Here is a 21,825-nt window from a genome sequence, read left to right as displayed (position 1 = left end):
AGGATCACAATATCCAGTTTTAAAATACCTAGAGTGGTGAAAACCTTCCAAATACTTTCACAGTCATTAGGTTTCAGGGACTTTTAGTAAATATATTTTTAGAAATTAGATAAATGGCATGTCTAAAAATGGACTTTAGTCTGTAGCACAGTAAATAAATGCAGTATGTGCACCACAGGAAATCAGAAAATGCGAGATACATAAATAAGGAATATAGACAACACTATTACTGTTAGAAAAGGTCACCCCTCTCTTTGTATATACTTTTTTACAATATTTGTGGAGACAATTTTCCACAGTCATAGGTCACTTATATGTAGGAATGCCAGTTTGTGTGTGTTAATAGAAATTTTTGCAAAACATGTTGAGTAGTTAGGTGTGTTGTTACACACTCAGCACAAACAAAGGTGTATGCATGCAGATGTGTGAACAAAATATGTGCATGCCTATTTGAAAGTTAGCTCAGAAAATAAGAGGTTTGCAAATTACCAAAGATGACCTATTGATCTTTGATCAGAAAAAGTTTCTAGAATATAATTTGTTTAATATGGAATGTCTATTCTTGTGCATTACAGGTTATGTATCTGTGGATTTCCTATTTATTTCAGTGGAAACAATGGGGGGTTTCCGTGCCCCATTACACATGAACCCTGACATGCCTGTAGAAAATTAAGTTGTTGATAAACATGAATTCATTTGAAAATTCCCCTGTAATAATAGCCATAATTTCAGATGGGAGTTATACTGGGAGAGAATGTGCAGAATATGTGAACTTGGAATTTGTCAGCACCTGAATTAATGCTAAAATGGGATGCTAAAAAGGGATGCCCCTTTATCACGTACAGTACTTACAATATGAATAGCAATTTGATCCTGAGTAGCATTCATTTTCCATATAAAATTTGCAAAAGCTAAACTGCAGTCCCACAGAGACCCTCTCAGTCAATTTTCTTTGGTAAAGCTGATTGCCTAATGCGAGCTGTATAGTCTCTACAATCTGGTCTCTAGAGTGGATTCATGATAGAGCTGTTTGAATGAGGCAAAAACTTTTCCAGAAATATTTGTTTGCATTTTTAAAACAAATTCAATCCAGCTGTTTGTTTGTTTTTGTTCTTTTCCTTTTTCGCCCACCCCCCCATACAAATTTTCTAGCAAAACAGTTTTCTGCCAGGTATGTTTACTAAAACAGAATTTGAAGGGAATATTGACCATTATTCACTGAAAGTAGATTTCAAATTCATCAGTTCAGGTATTTAAATTGGAAACCTGATTATAAAAGAGTTAATGTTTGTCCACTCAAGGAACTTACGGTTCTACATGGCCAACATATCTATTCAAAACAGCAGCAATTCCCAGTCCCGCACACTGAAGATGTACAACAAACTACTTCCAAAAGAGCTACAAACCCTGAGTATTTGTCAAAATTATTTGAAATAGGTCCCGGTTTTCTCTCATTTATGGGATGGCAATTTGTGAATAGAAAAAGAGGTGGAATTCATCAAATACATTTTGTTAGTTAATTATTCTCTTACCTCTAGTCATTGGCTCCGGATAAGTGAGCATGGATGACTGAATCGTAAAAAAAAAAGACTGTAAATGCTGAACCCATAAACTATTCAGCTTGGTCAGTGATGTATGGAAAATGTTTTGAGTTAGGAGAGAATTGTATGAAGCTTGACCAATAAAGCATGCAGCACCATTTGCAAACCATGTAATTGAGTCTGTATTAGTAAAGTACGCAATTCATTTAAACCCTAGATCTGCTAAATTGAAATTGCTATTTACTTATGCCATTCTGTGAGTGCTATGTACAAGTCTATCAGCAAAGTTCGCTGTTTCAGCAATAAGTGTATTGCTTAAAGGGTTAAGTGCCTGTTCCTACAAATACTTACCTGTCCTAGAAAAGCTATACATGTAGAGTAGTTCCATTTAGATTTCATGGGACTACTCACATGTGTCAATTTATTCATCTGCTTGAAAATGCTAAAACTGGTAAACTTTTATATGGAATTAAGTATATAAAAACATACCCACTACTAGACAACTGCATTTATCATGCAGTTGGCCTATAACCTAAAAATGTGCAATAGAAAGTGCAGTGTGTTCCACTCTTTCCATTTCTTCCTACTGTCTGTATTATTGATTTCTACTTGATATTTGGGGGCTGAAAAGGCATGTACTATATGCTTTCAGTAGATAGTAAAGGTATCAGTACTTTAGAGACAAATCTCCCTTTGAGACTCTCTCATTTGTAGGCAGCGTCTAAGAATAGAACAGTAAATCAATCTGGTTGTAATAGTGAAATTTCAGTTTTGTAATACAAGCAATTCACTCCTGTAAGACAAAAATAAATACAAAAGTATCTAGGACAAAGTTAAGTGTGAAAATAATCCAAATATAGACTCAATTAAACAAAAGGGTTTTTTTAAAGTTCTTCTCTTTCGATAACAAGTCTTAAGTTGTATCTATATAACTATGGCACCCGAGATCGTGAGACTGCAATATCCTGATTTTAATAAATATGAATTATGTGATCACTCTTCATTTTCTGCACCGTTGTTGCCTTTGGGAATAGACTATGAACCCCATTTTCGGTTCTTCATAAAGGGAAGATTCATTAGAATGATTAATCCATATTTTAATCTTTAATATGCACTGTGGAAACACCAGCAGCAGGATGCATGGTCTAGAACTTTCTCCCTATTGTATATTTTGACTGACTGATCGTTCTGCCCCTTCTCTTTATTTTAGTGAAGCTGTAAATAAGTGGAGGTGTGGAATGGCATACTCAGCATTGCAGAATGTTGAAAAGGTCAGAATAGTACAGCCAGACGTTACTGTCCCGTAATATACTGCATATATGAGGCGTTTACCTTCTCCTAACTCAGTCATATGACAAACAAACAGCAAATGGAACAACATGAATGCATTCCAGTGACAGTGTTTTTAACGAGTATGGAAAATGATGTGAATTGCCCATTTTTATTACACCCCTAAAGCTATATTAGGGCCCTGCTACTAGTACATATATATAGCCCCCACTTTCAATTGCATAGTATCACACATATAAGTATAACAAATACACATCAGTCAAAAACATTTAAGTTTAGTTTCCTGATCAGAGCCTAAGAAAGATAAGGAAAAACTTGGATCAATATTTATTGCTCAATGTTCTATCTACCTACTATTTCCCTTTTCCATTGCTGTACTATCTGAGACCTCAGACTCCTTTGAAATAAGGAAGTAATGTCCCCATTTTGCAGATGAAAAACTGAGGAATTTGGTAGATTAAGTGTCTTGCCCAAAGGCACACAGAAAGTCTGTGGCAGAGGGAGCAATACAACTGTTTTCCATGAGTCCCATTCCAGCATCCTTCCCACTAGATTATCCTTTCTGCTTCTAGTCCTGTGGGCTAGACTTCCTCTTTCTGGAGGAAATACGACTTGGAACAATCCAAATGCAATAAATATTGCAAAGAAATGGTGGGTGGAGTAGTGTGTTTATTGAAGTCAATGACAGTTTGGTCTGAGTGAGGATATGTAGGTACATATGGTGGTCATTTGGACAAAGTTGCCATTGGCTTCAAAGAGAACGTTGTGCAGGGGCAGTCCCACGATGTTTACAATCAATTTGTACGTGTCTATGGATGAAAGCCACTATGAAAATGTTAGCCATTATAAACGTTTTTCAAGTTGCTTTTTCTTGAAGAATTTTACATTGTGGTAGTACAGATAAGAAAGAAAATAAAAGAGATCTGATTAAAGTTTTAAGACACCTCTATGGCAAATTTTGTCTTAAAGAATATTTGTCTGGTATCGATGGATATTGCTCCATAAAAATAAACAGTATAAAAATCATTGTGTCCTCAGAGTTGTACATTAAGAAGCCCGATGCAAAGCCCAATGAAGATTACAAAATACTTGAACAGAAGCATAACAGTAATGAAATATGTAAATATAGAGTGGGTCAACTTCTGCTCTCTGATATGTTAAAATCTCATGGATGTCTATGGGCATTAAGAACATGGGACAGAAAGCAGAATTTGGCCAAATCTGCGTCTCCAAATCAATCAAACTGTCACAAATATCAGGAGCCAAACTCTGTTCTCTGTTATTTCTGTGCATATCTGGATTAATCATGCTGAAATTGATAATTACTGCAGATTAAACCACCCTAATGGCAGAATCTGGCATCTAGTTTCTAAATGTAGCATTTTGGCTTTATCCCTGGGAAAAGCTATTAACAATGAACCAAATTAGCATTAAAGCATGGAGTATTTAGGGAACTTTTTCTAAAGCTAAATGTCAGACAATGTGTCTCTAATATTCTGTACAGATTAGTACAAAAACTACTGTAATAGATGCAAATCCTACCTCCCCTTGTGTAGGCCTGGAAAGCAGTGGAACTTCTGCATTTCTGCTGCAGAGCAGATGCATGCTGCAGAGAGCCCTTTAACAGGGACTCCTTCTTAGCTTTAACTGCTCTTAATAGTTTCTTCCCCAGAAAGAGTACTTGTGGCACCTTAGAGAGTAACGAGAGCTAGTGGTACTGCAGCTTCATGGATCCACTGTTCTAAATGGCTGGATAGGGGATGTGGAATCATGGTAGACAGTAAACTTTCACGGTGGTAGATGTAGCCATGGGAAGTAGGCTCCATGGTTGTTCCGATTTTCAGACATGGTTTGGGGCAAGATTCTGTCCCCCCCTATGTACCTAGGCATTTGCTCAGACTTTGCATAAGGAAAAAGGAATGTAAGACATTGAAGAATAGTTTTTAGCCATGTTTGCGGAATACATAATGCACTCAGTTTAATGATGAAGACTACAGCTGTGGGGTAAATTACACTGCCCACCTTCAAGTATAATCAAGTATTACTAGAGGAGGATGGGTATCTACAGGGTAGTCTGGCAGGAAAGATTCTGCTACCCATAAAATGTTATTGGTTCAACTACAAAACTAACATTAAAGGTATCATATTTTTCAGTAGTAAGATACAGAATGCTTTTTATATTATATATAGTAGGTGGGGCTGGAATTACATAATAATTCCCATAATAAAACATGGTTTTCAATTGCTTTTAACTTTGCCAAAAAAGTGTTTGGGCTGAAATTTTCCCTGTTGGGTGTCTACTTCAGGCTGAAATTTTCTCAGAACAGTTCTGTCATCTCAGAGGATGAGTCTTGGGAAAAATACGTTGTTTGCATAAAATTAACATTCTTGGAAGAGCTCACAGAAATTTAGAATGAAAAAAAAGTCTAAAATAAAATTCAGGACCCTGGATAGTAAATTTAGCTTAATCTTATTTTACATGTCAGCATGTGCACAAATTTTGCTATCCTATGGAGCTCCTCCCAATCAGAGCTTCCTCCCAATCAGTAAAAGGGAGTTTTAATTATTATTTTACCATCTCTACCTGATTTCCATATCTCTCTGCAATTACCATAACTTTGCATGTTCCCTTTCACTTTTACAGTGCCCTTGATTGATCTGCTTAACAATCAGTCCCAGGATATTTCATAGCTTGAGCTCACAGAGGAAAAATCTTTCTAGGCAGTAAAAAAATGAGAATGCTCAAATAGAAGGTGTTTTTTTCAATACCTCTGAAAGCAAGAAAAATACCATGAACTCTGGCAAGGTAAATCCCTTGACACTTCCCTTGTTTGGAAAGTGAATTAACTGAGATATGTGTCCTTTTTAAAGTAATGCGTATGTCACCCTTTTTACTGTATTTCTGAGATCAAAGCAAATATATTTTTAAAACCAGATGATACATAAATGATGGATTCAATTACTATACACACTGACATGCAAACATTCATTTCAATTTCAGCTATTTCTAACTAAATATCCATAAAGAGGAGATTTTACCTAAAATTAATTGTAATAAAGGCCAAGGAATTAACAGCACAGAAAATCTCTAGTTCTGTTTGCATGTGGAATTTTCAGATCTTTAGCTCCTCTATGGAATATGTAACTCTAAGTAGAGTTGGGTTAACTTTTTTCAGACAAATGGTTTATTTAACAGCTTCAACAGGAGAAACTGAGAGCAGCCTATCCCCTGCAGGTTAAGATGCTCACCTGGCAGGGGGAAAATCTGAGTTCCAATCCCTGCTCCAGAGTGGGGATTCACATCCCACATCCCAGGCAAGTGCCCTAACTGCTGGGGTACAGATTAAAAAGAAGGAGTTGGACACACACAGACTTTACCCACTGGGCTAAAGATTTGAGGCATGGGCCACACACACACACACACACACACACAGTCCAAAGCAGACATTGCTGATGAATTCCAAAGCATTTACTGATGTGAATATTTTTTTTTGATTTTGAAGTTTGCAGTCTGAAACAGAAAAATCAATTATTCACCCAGCTCTAATTGTCAGGCATCAGCCCCAGCATTAGTTAGATGAGTCTAGGAGCTTCTCTATTATAACCTAGCTAGTATGGCCCCTTTGGGGCCACTGTCTAGCAGAGAATTAGAGCACAGCTGTGCCTCACCCTTTCTCTGAACACACCCTTGATATGCCCCCTACACCAGGGTGCCTGCACCAGCCCGTAGGCCAGTTTTACACTTATTAAAATCCCTCTCGCCCATACTGAGGTAATTCTCCACTGTCTCACTACAGCCAGATCGTGGCTCTTTGTACCGCCTGAGCGGTGCAAAGGTTCTCTTGCCTGATCCGGCTCCTAGCTCTAAGTTATCTGGCCACCTAGAACTGATGTAGTGAGGATGATCTTCAGATTCAGATTCTCAGCATGTTGAGCCAGTAAACAAAGTTCCATAGGAAAGGAGAGGGGAAATAATTTTTAAATAAAATTAGCCAAGTAATGTACCAACAGCTTGTCACAAGATTGATAGCACAGCATGCTTCACTTACAGTCACCACAGTCACACATTTAGAAAATTACAAATCTATCCGGCCTGCTTCCAAAAGAACTGGACTTTTATTTCGATGGTCTGAACAGTCATATTCAGATCTTTAAAAGCGACTGAATCCAAACCTGAAGCTTTGAGGTGTACACATCTCCCTGTTTGGATTTTTAAAAAAAGCAGTAGGAATTCTGCAACCTCTGTGATAAGTAGTGGACAATTTAGGCTAAATAAGGAGCAGCCATATTTTGCAGCAGAAGTAAATGCGGAGTGTGGAAAGCAAGAATCTTAAAGCATGTTACAAACTTAATCTTCAGAACCCTCCAAGAGGTATTACCACATTTTCCAGGTGAGAAAACTATGTCTGGCAGGAGTTATGTCACTTGACCAAATCAATCAAAATGATACTATCAAATCACTGGTAGATCAGGGAAAAGAACCTTGATTCCTAGTCATCTGCAGAAGCCACAAGGCCATACCTTCTCCTGAGAAATACAGGACAATATGGCCAGATTCAGTTGATTGCATGGCTAGTCCTCTTACACAGGGATGAATATATATTTGTTCAAAAATCTTGAACAAATATTCTGCCAGTTTTAACATTTAGCTTTAATCTATTGGAAAGCTTTGAATGATCCTCATTAGGAAACAGTTAAGACTATTAGAGGAAACTCATGTATTTGAAAAACTAATCTTTAAAATATAATGTCAATGTATAGAAGGGTTAAGTCTGCTGCATATTCTATAATGAGATTGTCACTCACAAATCCTTCCAAAATCCATAATGCCTACGAATATTAAAATAAAAAATTTTGGACGAAAATGAGCAAGCAAAGCAAGTAATTAAATCAATCTATTGTACTTCCCTTCTACTTTTATCAAGGGCTGAAATTATTGTCTGGTTTAGCAAAGTGTCTTGGATAATTAAATTGTTTTGAACTATTGCACTAGTCCTCTGTGATGCTCTCTGGTATTCTTGTCATCTCTCTGTCTTGCTCGCTCACTCTCTCCAGCAGAGACAAACAGAGAAAACAAGTGGGTAGCAATTTATCGTTTCTGCTTCCATCTGAACTCGATAGGGCTGTTTTGATCTTTGTCAAATTCCAAACACGGAAAAAGAAAAAAATCACACTCCTTAAGAAGAAACAAGATGTGCTTTGGGGCTTATTTGAAGCCTGGAAGAACTCTTTTATCTATTGTCAATAAGAACTGTGCAAACCCACTTTCATTTGAATCTTGTTATAGTAGAGAAAGCTAAGACGTGAGTACTGAAGTTAGCAATTAGGTCACATAAGATGTGGTATGTGGTCAGGCCACTGACTGCTCTTAACAAATCCTGTGTAAATGTTGCTTTATTAAGAATATAGGAAATAAATAACTACTGTTCTCCTGTGCCTACAGAGAGAAGACAACTGAAGATTCACTTGGCAATGGAAAGCTAAATTGGTCTTTCTATTAAAGTGGCCACGTTAATGGAGTGAATGTAGTTTCTTTGGCATGTAGCAGCATTTTAATATTTGCTTGACTATTTAAAGGGCATACACAAATTGGATGAACAGGTTAATCTCCAGGGATTATTGACACTGTAAAATTAGGATGATTTTGAATAGAATATTTATGTTGATTTCTAATAAAATATATTAGGAACATACACTGTTGGTACGTGTAGCAACATTTTAAGACAGGCAAATAAACAAATTAAAACCAGCAGCTATCCCACCCCTGTCCCCAACTCTCACCAGAACTCTCCACCCAATGCCTCTTTCAAGCTCCGTGGTATAGAGAAAAATGTGTTGTGCTCTGAAGGTCAACAAACCCTTCCACATCAAGTGTGTGTGTGTGTGTGTGTGTGTGTGTGTGTGTGTGTGTGTGTGTGTGTGTGTGTGTGTGTGTGTGTGTGTGTGGAGGGGGGTAGGTTCTGAAGCTCTGGACCCCTCACTGAGAATTCTCTACTGCCAGCTCCTTGCCTTTTAAATCCAGGTGGGTACAGCTGGAAGAATGCCACTCAGTGTTTTAGAACTATATTTAGGGTACTGTTCTTTTGTAAACATTAATCTTTCAGCATATTATGAAAGTTTAGGAACAATAACCAAACGTATCACTGCATCAGCAAGAAAGTGCTGCATGTAAATTCCTAGATCCAAGGGGACAACTAGTGGATTATACTAGGGGACAAAAAATGCTTTTATTTCCCTCTAGAGATATTCTGAAATCCTATTACTGCAACATATCTCCCAGAGATAGGAGATTTTTTTTATAGCAACACCTTTTACTAGTAGAAAAAAATAGTTTCATATGGGGGACCAGTCAAAGAAAAATTCTGCAGGGGCTAGATATGTAAGATGAGGTGGGGGGAATTGAGGTTAGAAAGAAAGATTCAATAAGAATATAGGAAACAAGGATGTGCGTGTTTTGTATTAGTTTGTTTCACTGATGTACTTGAGGACATTTCACTAACCTCGAAGGATTCATTAATTCTGATTTTTTTTTTCAAAAAAGTAAAATCTGTGAGCTTAATTAATGGAACTGAATTGGCATTCAGCTTGCTGGGATGATCCAAAACCCATGTCAGTGGGTGTCTTCACAGTGACTACAATGAGCATTGGATGATGCCCTTTGAACCTGTGTGTGTCTGTGAGTATGTGTGTGTGTGTGTGTGTGTTTGTTTTCATCACTAAGGATCAAAGTCTATCAGACACATGCACACAAATCTGACTGAAGAAAATTGGAGTATCCGTATCTGGGGGCAGGATTTGGCCCTGGGTACTTTAGGCAGAATTCACTGTTGCTGTCTCTCTATCAATCCTTACAAACTGTTGGAAGCTAATGTTTAAGATGAATTCAGGTCACACGATTCACATTATTGTGCACAACTTAACAGACAATCCAATTCAAGGACTGAAGTTCCATTTGATGGGACTTAAACACATGCTTAAGTGCTTTGTGGAAGAGGGATGCATTTAAGCACAAACCTGAAGTTAACTTTATTGAATTGGGATGTAGAACAGTAGCTTTACATTAAAAATGTATGGCCCCATCACACTGGTATCAGTGCAACATAATCTTACAATCTCAAACCACGATCCTATTTTCTTTTATAATTGTGTAAATCAGGATTCAGTGGTCTTGTTTCAGTGTAAACTAAAGCCAGAGCAGAGTCAGGCAATAGGAGATGGAAAATAACTCAAGCATGATGAGGCAAACAATCTGTCACAACATCTGCTTCTTTTATAACTTAAACCCACATACTTCAATCCTCAACAGTATTTGCAATTCCATGCCTCAATATAAGGAATGTTTCCCACCTGACAAGACTTCTACCAGAACTTCAGAATCCCACTATTACCCACAGCAACAATGTGGCCCACAGCTAACTACTCTCAAAAAGGTCACTTTGCAGAACTCTCTTATAAAGTTTCTTCCTATTACCGCAGGGGTCTGTGGCTGATTAAGATTCAGACACACTCAGGCTAGCAGGAAAAATGTAAGAGACAGAGAAAAGAATACAAATGTTTTAATCAAAGAAACTTTTCAATAGACAATGCATTCTTTCCCTTTATCTTTTAAAAAATCGCCATCCTGTATTTTGTTAAAACATTTGTCTCCTATGCACAGTGAACATTGACTGACCAGTGCAGGCACCAATGAAGGCATCCATTAATTTATCAATCATACACTCAAAAGAGTGGCAGCCCTGAATATTTAATACCCAGGGTAACCAATTAGTATTGCCTTTCCTTGAAGCTATACAAACTCATTTCCTTAAACTGCTGTTGCAGTAAATTCTACCATTATAAATGAGAAGCAGCAAATTGATTTGCATGTAATAACAGTGGCAATAAACCTTTCAGTTTTTCCCATCTGTTAACAGAACTGATATTTAGGCTCTATTATCCTCAGAAGGGGACTTACCCAGCTGGACATCTATGACACTCGGCTGATTCTCCACAGGGAACAATGGTTTTGGAGGTTTGTCGGTGAGCAAAGCTAGAAAATGAGAACAAGTAATGGAAAAATTTAGACAAATTACAATTAGAGGAAGATTCTGTCACATAGAAGTTACTGTGTATTTGCAGACTTGATGATGTGTAAACATTTATTCCACAACGTTGCTGCTTTGGCTGCTATGCTGTCAATACAGTATCAATTTCCTAGCAGGCTTAGTGGCCCATTGATTCAGTGGAAGCAGTTAAGTTTTAAAATATGATACAATAAATTGACTCCTTTCTGGTGGTGTCGTTGTCTTCTTTTTGTTGGATAACGATAAACTGAACAGAATGAATTTCCTTTAAGTGTTTTAGGTCCTGATCTTGTAAAGTATAATACACATGCCATTCCCAGTGTGTATTTATCCAAGCATAATCAAATACAGTAGAACAGAGGTCTCCAAACTTTTTGAATCTCGTACCCCCAGGGCCAGCTCTGGGAAAGCAAAAAAAAAAAAAAAAAAAAGAGCTGCTGCAGGTGTGCCATTGAAAAATCATTTGCTCACAGATTGCTCACAGATGTAGACACTTAAGGCCTGGTCTATTCTTAAAAGTTAGGTTGACAGAGCTACCTTGGCAGCACTTAATTTGTAAGCAATTAGGTGCTGGGCTCAAGCAATTTTTTTACACTCATAACTGATACAGCATGACCAAAGGAGCCAGGGCTATGAACTGCTAAACCGAAAGGTGCTGGGGGGCTTAGCCCTGGCAAGCCCTGGCACAAATTAAGCACTGTACCTTGGTCAGCAGTATGGAAAGAATCCACACTCCTGACTTATGGAACTCTGCCAACCTAGCGCCCAGTGTGTAGACATAGCTATGCCAATGAAAAAGAATGTGACTGTCGTTTGTAGAGGTGGTGTTCCTACACAGACAGGAAAACCCCTTCCACTGGTGGAGGCGGAGTCTACCCTAGGGGGTTATGCTGTCATGGCTATGGTTTTGCAGGATTGGAGCCCTTAGGTCCTGATTCAAAGTTCATTGAAATCAATTAAAAGACTCCCAGTGATTTTAATGGGCTTTGGATCTGGACCTTTAAGCATCATTTAGTTAATGTAACACAGATTTATTTGTGTGTGTGTGTGTAAAAAAAGACATTTGCTATTACAATGGTGTAATATTACAAAGCCAGATTAGGTGGCTTTTTTTATGCAACTGTGGGGTATATAGGGAAGTCAGCAAGTGTAGAACACATGGCAGCAGTACCTGTATTTTACTTTTGACAAATAATAATACAGAACGTCTGTATGTTAGGAGACCTAGACTCCCCCCTCCTTTTTATAGTTCTAGGTTTTTTCATTTTTATGGGAATTTACATTTCCCCCCTTTCTGAAGATATATTTCAATGCCCATTTCCAGAATGAAAATGAAAAGAGATAGAATGGAGATCACTTATAGAAGTCATAGGCGTAAGACTGGGAGCCAGGAGACTTGGGTTTTTTTCCTGGTGCTGCCTCACTTCATCTGGGGTGCAGAGTCAGTCTCTGGGCCTCAATTGCTGCATCTGTCAAATGCTATTTTCCCTGTATGTAAAGTATTCTGATATGCACATTGAAAAGCATTACACTAGTGTTAGGTATTAATATTATATGATAAACATCATAAATAATGTTTCCCCCTATTAACATCATCTGTTTCTTTCTGTTCCTTCTACTTTGGACTAATATGTACTGGTTAGATCATTCATAGTCCCTTTCACTTGCCAATCCTGACTATTAACACTTCAGATTTACCTGCCCTCTGAATGACTTATTCTTCCCAAACAGATGGTGTCACGGCACAGCAAGCATGTCAGAGGTGCCATCTACAGTCAATGCTGGTGTTCATCCATACAATTGTCATTAGAAACAGGCATTTTCCCCTCTAGAGGGTTTTTAAGCCTCCTCCTAACACAGCCTGTCTTTGTGAGTATTTCAGTGGAAAACGCAGCTACAGACAATGGTTGTGATCCAGATCCTGAGTGCCTTTACTATGGAGCTCAGCACCCTCCAACCCCATTGGTTTGAAGAGTCACTGAATTGAAATATTTAGATGTTTCCAAAACAAATTTGTTTTTACCACAAGAATTCACTGAAATTGACCTGAATTTGCTAGTTGTTTTGGTTGACCTGAATCTGCATTTTTTGGGGAGCACAAAAAGGTTGTGCACATAAAGTTTCACCCAGCTCTCAGGGTAGGCCCAACGCTGTGAGCTAAATGGTTTCCTAACACTCAGGCAGAGCAGCCTCCAAATCGCTTAGCTATACAGATAAATAGAGGTGCGAGAGAAGAGGACAATGATAGGTAGTTGTGTTATAAGAGAGGTGGCAGATAATACTTTCCCACTGCAGGCACTATATTTTTCATTCAGTGATTGTTAGGATTTCCTCTCTTCTTATACTTCAATTCCTCTCTTGAAATTGTCAATAAATAATAAGTTAGAAACAGTTAAGAACCACTGACCCAGAAGTACATAAAATGAAATGTAATCTGCTATCAATCATAAAAAAATCCTTTTGTGAAATTCTCTGCTGGTGTCCCTTAGTTTGCTGTAAAGATTAGATGTGCTCCCTAGCATTTGCTGGGAGGGTACCTCATCACTAGAGACACAAGCTGATAAAATTGTTTTTCTGCACTTTTGGTTTAATTTCTATATTGGTTCCTGTTCGTGCTAGGTAGATGCACTGGAAAGAGGCAGAAGGAAGCAATTGTTAAAGGAATAGGAAGAATACAACAGCACTTCAGGTGCAGAAGGTCACCAGCCTCTGAAAACAATGATCATTCTCAGAGAACCCTAGCAAATACATTGTTACCCAGGAGGAATGGTTCCCCTCTCACTTCCATACCAACCTGTTGGCCTGTGCCTGAAAGTCTGTAGCACCAAGTATATTCAGTGTCAAAGTAACAGGAATTAAAGAGAAGCTGTTTTTGGTTGTTTGTTTTGGTTGATGCATCCGATGAAGTGAGCTGTAGCTCACGAAAGCTTATGCTCAAATAAATTTGTTGGTTTCTAAGGTGGCACAAGTCCTCCTTTTCTTTTTGCGAATGTAGACTAACACAGCTGCTACTCTGAAACCTGTTTTTGGTTGCAGTCTCTAGAAGGGCTTGTTCCAAAGCCCATTGAAGTCAGTGCAAAGCTCATGGCTTCAATGACACTTTGGTTCAGGCCTTAAGGGTTTGATCCTGCCAGTTTTTGAGCACTCGCAGAATTGAGGCCTAGGCGCTGAGCGATGACTCATTTCTCAATCTATATTTCATTCTGCCTTCTGGAAAAAAAAAGCCAGACTAAATTGACATTTATTAGCATATTTTGACTGATTTATGTCCAAGGGGTAATTTACGTGACCTCAAAATGTGATCCATCGGGCCATTTTCATTGCTGGTATCAATCTATTGAAATCAATGGACTTACATCATGGTTGGATTTACCCCCTTATGTTTTAAGAATAGTGTTACTAGTTGTCTCCATTTTGTCTATTATCCTTATTTAGTTTCTGTGTGAGTTTTCTAGCTTGCATTTCTACCTTTAGGCTTCCCTTCCATTAGTGCTTTTCATCTCTGGTACCAAATGGCGTTTTAACTTCCTGTGCACCATAGGCTTTTGAGTACATTCACTGTTCTAGTTGCACACATGCTGTTCCAATGTGTTTTGGCTTTGTTTTATTTTAAGTTCACTCACTCCTCTCTTCTCCCCCCGGCCCCATTGAAATGAGTTGAGCTTCTCTTTTTCTTGCTAAGTTAAAGTTGCAGCATCTCTGAATCCTGGTTTAATGTGTTCATGTGGGTTACGTATTTAAACTGTTGTGGTTTTCCATTTTGCTCTGAGAGGATAATCATTATAATGAACCAGAAATGTGTCAGATAGCTTTTTGCAGGCACTGAAGTGGCCAAAAGGGATTTTCAGAATAAAATGTGGAGGAATGCTGGCTCTTACATGTTACTAATGTCTACAGAACTGAAGATCTAGTCTCATTTTAAGGGACTAGCATCCATTTATAGATTTGACCTTTGAAAATTGTTTTTAGTCTTTTTCAACCAGTAAGATAGTACAACATTTCCTTGGCTGCAAGGAATTCTCATTTAAAGCTTATGATCTCTGCTCCTGACACAAGTCCATAAACACTACTTCCTCATTTCAGATATACCTCATTCTATGAGCAATTTCGTTAATTCCCTCAACAGCTTTATAGAGGAAAGCTACTTTGATTTCTATCATTTCTTAAAAGGGAAACAAAAAAGTCAGGGCACTTAATAAACCAACATGTCTTTAATGTACCACAGAGTATATTGTGCTTTCATGTAATCCTTTCTACGACTCCCACCAATCCACTTTATGTAAACCAACTATATGCATGACAAACGTTTCCTTTTATTAAACATACTGCTATTTAACTTACTCCTATTCCTCTGTTAAAAAGTATGAAGATAACCCTCATTAATTGTCACTGGAGGAGCTTGGGTAGTACTGCCTCTACCTTCTCAACCCCCTATGAATGTCACAGACTCCGGGATTGCCCGGGGCAACATCATTTATGGTAAAGCCATTGCAATGAATATAGTATAATTCCCAGATGCATACATTCATAGGGCCATATGGTTCTCCTTTAGTGAGATGCTTTCTCTGGTAAGACAGCACACAAATTAAGGAGCTCATTTGCCTTTACTTAACATTCTGAAATTTCATCCTGAGAATAAGACAGAATTATTTTCCCTGAAATCGTTTATGCAAATATAGGTTTTACAATGTATAATGAGCAATGAGGATGAGGGTTGATTGGAGTGTCCTTTCTTGAGGCACAGTCAACTCACCATTGACACTACAGCGGGCCTAGCTTAAAGTCACAGGTGCCCGATGTCAAGCTCTGGAAGCAAATTTCTTTACCCAGAGGCACCTGATAATGTGTCTGTCTTCGCTCAGAGTTTGGTGGACATGACCCAAGGCTGTTTAGTTGTTTGCTTACTAGGAGGTGGTTTGAAGTGCTGTTTCCTCCCATATTTATTTTCACTCCTGTTTAATAGCAACACCTGGACTTTTAAATAATAATAAACTCAAGTATGATTTCAATGGTACATGACACAGGATTCTTCTTTAGAGAACTGAGTATCTCTTGCACAAAGCTGCACATAGGTATAATACTTAGTCCTGCCATGAGTGCAGGGGACTGGACTAGATGACCTCTCAAGGTCCCTGCCAGTCCTATGATTCTATAGGTATAACTTTTTGCATAGCTTGCAGAAACCTTGCATGATGCAATCCTTCTTGGGAGCCCAGGTTATTTTTATTTCCTGTTTTCTTCACTTTATGCAATCAACTCTTAATTCTTTTCTTATGGCCACAAAACATGTTGTCGTCAGAGATGGAGCACAGTCAAGCACTGGACCAACAGGCAAGAGATATGGGCTTTGTTCCTGGCTCTGCAAATTAATTAGTCAATGAGCTTTTGGAAGTCACAATCTCTGTGATTGTCATATGGGGATGATAATATTTAGCCAGCTGAATTTCTCTTTGGGGAGAAAGGAGAGTCCCACTGGACTGGGATACAGGAGGTCTGAGTTCAATTCCCGGCTGTGCCCCAGACTTCTGTGTAGACCACAAGCAAACAGCTTAGAGTGAAGACCTGACCCTGTTGAAGTCAATGGCAAAACTGTTGCTGATTACAACAGGTCCAGGATTTCACCCCTTGATCTCCCTGTGCCTCCCATCTGTATAAAGGAAATAACTGTCTGTCTTTTCTATTTAGATTGTAAGCTTTTGGGGCAGCCACTTTGTACGTGTATTTACTGTCCCTAAGCAATGGAGCCTTGATCTCAACTGGGGCCTCTAGTCTCTCCTATTATACAAATAAATAGTAATAACTGCACAGAGATAGGTCAATTTCATTACTGATTGTAAAGCAAGACGGGATGGGATGGGAAGTGCTAAAATAAAGAGGATTTGGAAATTTTGGATTAGTATTTCAATGGATGCAGTGAACAGCTGGACAGAGGGTACAGAGAATGGGGTCCTTCTAATAGTCCATTTGATTTATAGGTAGTCATGAGCCTTTTCTTCATACTATTTCTTGTCTACCATAATTGATCATAAATCCAATGATCCCTAGTGTCTCATTCCTTCATCCATATTGAGAGGGATTATTTTCTCAATATCACACTATTCAGATAATGTAAAAGTGACATCTACTCAAAGTCAATCAGTATAACACAGAACTGCTGCAATAGTATGATTCAACCTGAAGTGAACAACTTTCCTCCTCACAAACCTGTTCTCAAGTACAGTTCTACCATGAGAGGGGGATTGTGCTTTAGAAAAGGAGACAGGCAAATTTCAAGAGAGGCCAATTAACTGGAGCCACATGGTACAACAGTGAGAAGAAAAGCAAAACAATGATTGGAGCAGTTCTTTCAGGAAACGGTGACCCTAGGAAGTTGAGACACATATTATAGGTTCCAAGTGTATAATGGGTCTCACTGATGGGGAAATTCCCCCGTAGATATTAATACCAATATTCAGCTGGTTTAGTAAGGAGCGATATCGGACAGCAGTCCAGACAGAAATTGGACGGGACCTTTACAAATGATCCAATAACAGTTTTTTTCAGAAGCAAGTACACAAAACCATTTGCTAGGGAGGATGGCTCTGGGCTAAATAGACTGAATCCACATACCCCAGAGTAGGCCCCGTGCCAACCTTCCAGGACATTATAAAGCATTGTTTAGATCAGCAAGGGAGGCATTTTCCACAAACACTGACTTTACTGGAAGTGTTTAATTTCCCTATTAAATTAGTGTGGAGTACATTCAATTATGTTGAAATTCCTTCTAATGCTAAGCTATTATTTATACAGAACCATAAGCACACATGTATAAGAGACAACTTTGTTGAACAAATAGCATTTCTCCTGTCTGGAAGAGCTTAGGTTACAGTCATCCTTATGAAACTGTTCTCTGAATTGGTAAGAAAGAGCCATCCTTTTCTAAACCCGGACAAATTGAATCTGATGTAGTTCAAAGAAAAACATTGCAAAGAAAAGTCATATTGCATCAGAATCAATTAAATGTCAACTATCTAGCAATTAATTATCTGGCACAATCTGGGTTTTATTTTGTGTTTAAAATGAGCAAATTCAGGTTGTAGGGCCTGATTGTGCTCTCATTTATGTCTGTGTAAATCAGGAATCTCTCTGCGAAAGTCATTGAAGGTATGCCAGCGTAGAAACAGTGTGCACACGGAATGACGTTCATCCATTGAGATCTAGCTGCTTAAGACTTGAAGGCCCCCATACTGGAAGTGACTTAATGGAATACTTTGTAGAACAAAGGTTTCTAAAAATGTATTTAAAGGAAGGAATTTTTCATTGGGGTGTGAACTGTTCAGATCTTGCCCCCCCTCTCACCCCCTTTACTGCTGCTGCTGATGATTTCTTCTGATAGATGTGATGAACACCAATAAATACATTTGGCAGTCCATTGTATTGCCATGAAGGCTTCTGCTGAGATGAGTATTTGTAAATGTAATTGAAAATGAAGAAAGGATAAATTATCTGGATATGTGGCAGAATGAGGGGAAGCAAGAGAAAAATGCTTCATTTCTTCTAGGAGACAATTAAATGCCAGCTTCCTTAAATCAAGGGACCTGGCACTTTCCCACCATTAATTAACATAAAGCACCCATTACCATTCAGTCAAGAATCTGGAATACCTTCTGACAGCAGTTCTGGTCTGTTTGAATAGCATCCTCTGGAGAAAATAATGGCATGCCAAATCCTTGATAGGAAACTAACTCATACCCCAAATCAATCTTTTGTTCACTCCTCAGTCAAATACACATGGCTTCGATCTATTCTGGCATCTAAAGTCTTGGCAGCGATGTTATAACATTCATACTGTAGATGAATATGGAATTACGTGCAAAATGATACATCAATGTGCAAACAAGATGTCACCTGTTGCTAAGTGAAGCACAGCATTATACCACTTGGAAAATGTGCACCTAATTCCCTTAGGCTCCGTTGAAAATCCCACCCTATGCCAGCAGATTTCTTCATGACTGAAACAATAATCCATTTCAGACCTGATTCTCCACTGCTTTGTATTGCGGGTTGTAATTTGGCACTTATGCATAAGTGCCAAGTGCAGTGTGGGTGTACAATGCTCCCAGGACAGCTAACTTGTTGCCTGACATATCTGGAATTTGAACCAGGACCACCAGAGCTAAAAAACATGAACTACTGCAGCTTGTTCTAAAGAACCAAAGCATGCTAGTTCTGGCTGTAACAGACATACCCTCCACAGGGAACCATTGGAAGACTTGGCAGAAACAGACAGGAATGGAGGAGTTTTGTCGCTGCCCGAGACGCCAGAGGCGTCTAACTAACCAACCACAGATTGGGCTTGTAACACATGCACCACCAGTAGGTTACGTTACCAAATCAAAACGGTTTTACATTCTTGGCACCGATGTGAATTACCACACAAGATGAGAGGCAGTGGAGAATCAAGTAAACAGCCCATTCATACAAACATTGCTCTGTGAAGCTGTGTCTAGATACAGGCACTGTTCTCTGATTAGCCATAGTGAGTCTCTTCTACAAGTCAGTCAAAATACAGTTACTCAGAACTGGAACATTTGTTGCCATATACCTCACTCATAGCAATCTGACAGCATGATTATACATACATCAGTCTTCTGCTGTAATAGAAATAAAGTCATTGTAATACAGTATTGTCAAAGGATAGATGTATCCAGCTTTGAAAATAAACATCTAACGCTTAATTTCAATAAATGTCTCAGCATTTGGCTGGAAGCCAGACATCATTGTTCTGTGACAAAGTTCTATAGCATTGGTATTATTTACTAAGGTAGGAAATACATCTCCTGGAATGATAGCACTAAAGAACACAGCAACCATTGTATGTGCCAGAACCCACATGATCACCTCTTGCTAACTTCATCTAAAAGCAGGCACGTGAACCTGCTTTCAGAGTTTGGGCAGTATCTATATTACAATTATTTCCTTGCTACACCTCTGAGGAGAGGATTGTAGATAGCATTAACAGGACGATGTCAACAGTAAATAAATGGATCTTCTTACAGACTCTTAGTAAATAAGAAGGAGATGTGGCATCAGTTTTAAGAAAGATACCGCACATGCGCTGAAGTGCGGATCAAGGGAGGCGTTTTTGTGGCATATCAGTGCTTTTGGTCAGTGACTGGTAAGTATTGGTATTAACCTATAAAACCCTCAATGGCTTGGAACTTTTGCCTGTTGAAGTGACTGCAGCACTGGCATGGAAAAAAGGGTGCACCTGGCAGTGAGCCCTTTGTCTCCACATACAGTAGAACCTCAAAGATACAAACACTAGAGTTACGAATTCACCGGTAAACCGGACATCATGTGAAACTGGAAATAACAATTCAGGAAGCAGTGGAGACCAAAAAATAATAATAAAAAAAAGCAAATACTGTACTGTGCATCTCAAAGGTAGGCACATCTGGGTTGCATGTCCCAACCCCTACCCCCGCCCCCACAGGCAGGGCAGCCACTTACAGCTAGGAGGTGAAGACGCTGGTGCTGCCAGCCCTAGGCTCCCAGAGTGGTCAGAGCAGCAGCAGCGCTGGGGTCTGCACCGATTTCACCCCTTCACCCCAGCTGGGAGGGGCATGCACTGTTTTCACCCTCTCCCTCTTGCAAACTCAGTCTGACCCAGGGGAAGAAACTGTCTGCAAGGAAGCTGCTGGCCAGCTGTTGCTGGAGCCTGTCCTGGAGTGTCAGTGGCTGGAGCTGAAGCCTGAACTGCACTTTGTTCACAGTTACAGGAAACGTCCATTCCCGAACTCTGCTGTACAGAGTCCAAACAGGCAGCCAGCCGCAGCTGCCTTCTCCTGATGTTCCGATAGCTTCTGCCACAGGCAGGACCAGAGCAGCATCCCTTCTTCAAACTAGAATGTTCCAAAGCCTGCTCTAAAATGTGGTTTAACTTGAAAAGCAGCAACAGCAGCTGAGGGTTTAATTTACTGCACAATTCTGAATTGTACAGTGTGGCATTTTGGGTGAAAACCACCACGGAACAAGGATCTCATCTCCTAATCTTCCTACCTACTGTCACCATGGCACCGGAGCAGCTATCTGGGTGGTTTTGTGCCCTGAATAAAAGGGAAGAACGGCAGCACAGTCAACTCCCTTCAGATACTAGAGACGCTTTATTTGTGTTGTGAAAAAAATTAAGAAAAAGGTGTATAAGTAACTACCTTGCCAAGTTAGATCTTCCAGGTTGCAGCTTCTGCTGCATGACTCAACTAGCTCTTTTGTTACCCATTTAGGAGGCAACCAAGTTTTGTAGTGCACTGGAAAAATAAATGGTGGGATTTTTGTGGAATGTACACGATGAAATATGGTTTGGGCGGTCTCTGGGGAGATAACCTGGAAAGATTAACACTTTTGTAGATTGTGAACTGTTTGGGGCACAGACTGCCATCTCCCATATATGGGTACAGTGCCACCCCCTTTCATTTGCAATTGTGTTACATTTTTTTGGCAATAATGGCAATTTCCTCCATAGAAAAGTAAAAGTAATAATGTAATTATTATACATGTTCAATAATAGCAGCAGCAGCAGGGAATCTGGATTTCCTGATGTGACACACTAATGTGTTTGATGCTAAAGGATTGATAGAGGTGCTGTCATAATGTGCATTGGAGGGTGGGGGCAGGAAGAACGTATGTTCAGTAATGACAGGGTTCTTATTACGCTAACAGAATGGTATGTAATTATCTCTCTCTTACATTGCTGACGCACCTTTCTTCCTGCTAACTTTTTAAAGTTCTCATATTGGATCCCATTATGCACATTCACTTAGTGAAATAAAAATTTGGATTGTGCATCCTTCTTATACGAAAAAAGGGTAAGAGTTCCTATGCAGTGGAGAAAAAAGCATGACAAATTGGTATTAAAAAGGATATTGGTTCCCCCCCAATACAATTGATTA

At 39.0% G+C, this 21,825-nt stretch overlaps 1 protein-coding gene across 6 annotated transcripts in view; it reads right to left on the bottom strand.

Moving 5' to 3' along the window:
• IL1RAPL2 (interleukin 1 receptor accessory protein like 2) overlaps window positions 1-21,825 on the bottom strand; it is a 569,055-nt gene that overhangs the window by 136,670 nt on the left and 410,560 nt on the right. For all 6 annotated transcript variants that reach the window (XM_043492438.1, XM_043492441.1, XM_038417782.2 and 3 more), the window contains one exon: window positions 10,786-10,860. In XM_043492438.1, the coding sequence (XP_043348373.1) occupies window positions 10,786-10,860 (75 nt within the window). The remainder of the gene's footprint in view (window positions 1-10,785; window positions 10,861-21,825) is intronic.

This window comes from Dermochelys coriacea, chromosome 9 (assembly GCF_009764565.3).
Source record: "Dermochelys coriacea isolate rDerCor1 chromosome 9, rDerCor1.pri.v4, whole genome shotgun sequence".
NCBI classification, from domain to species: Eukaryota; Metazoa; Chordata; order Testudines; family Dermochelyidae; genus Dermochelys; species Dermochelys coriacea.
Note: the sequence above shows the minus strand (reverse complement) of the source record. Positions and strands in the feature narration are given on the sequence as shown.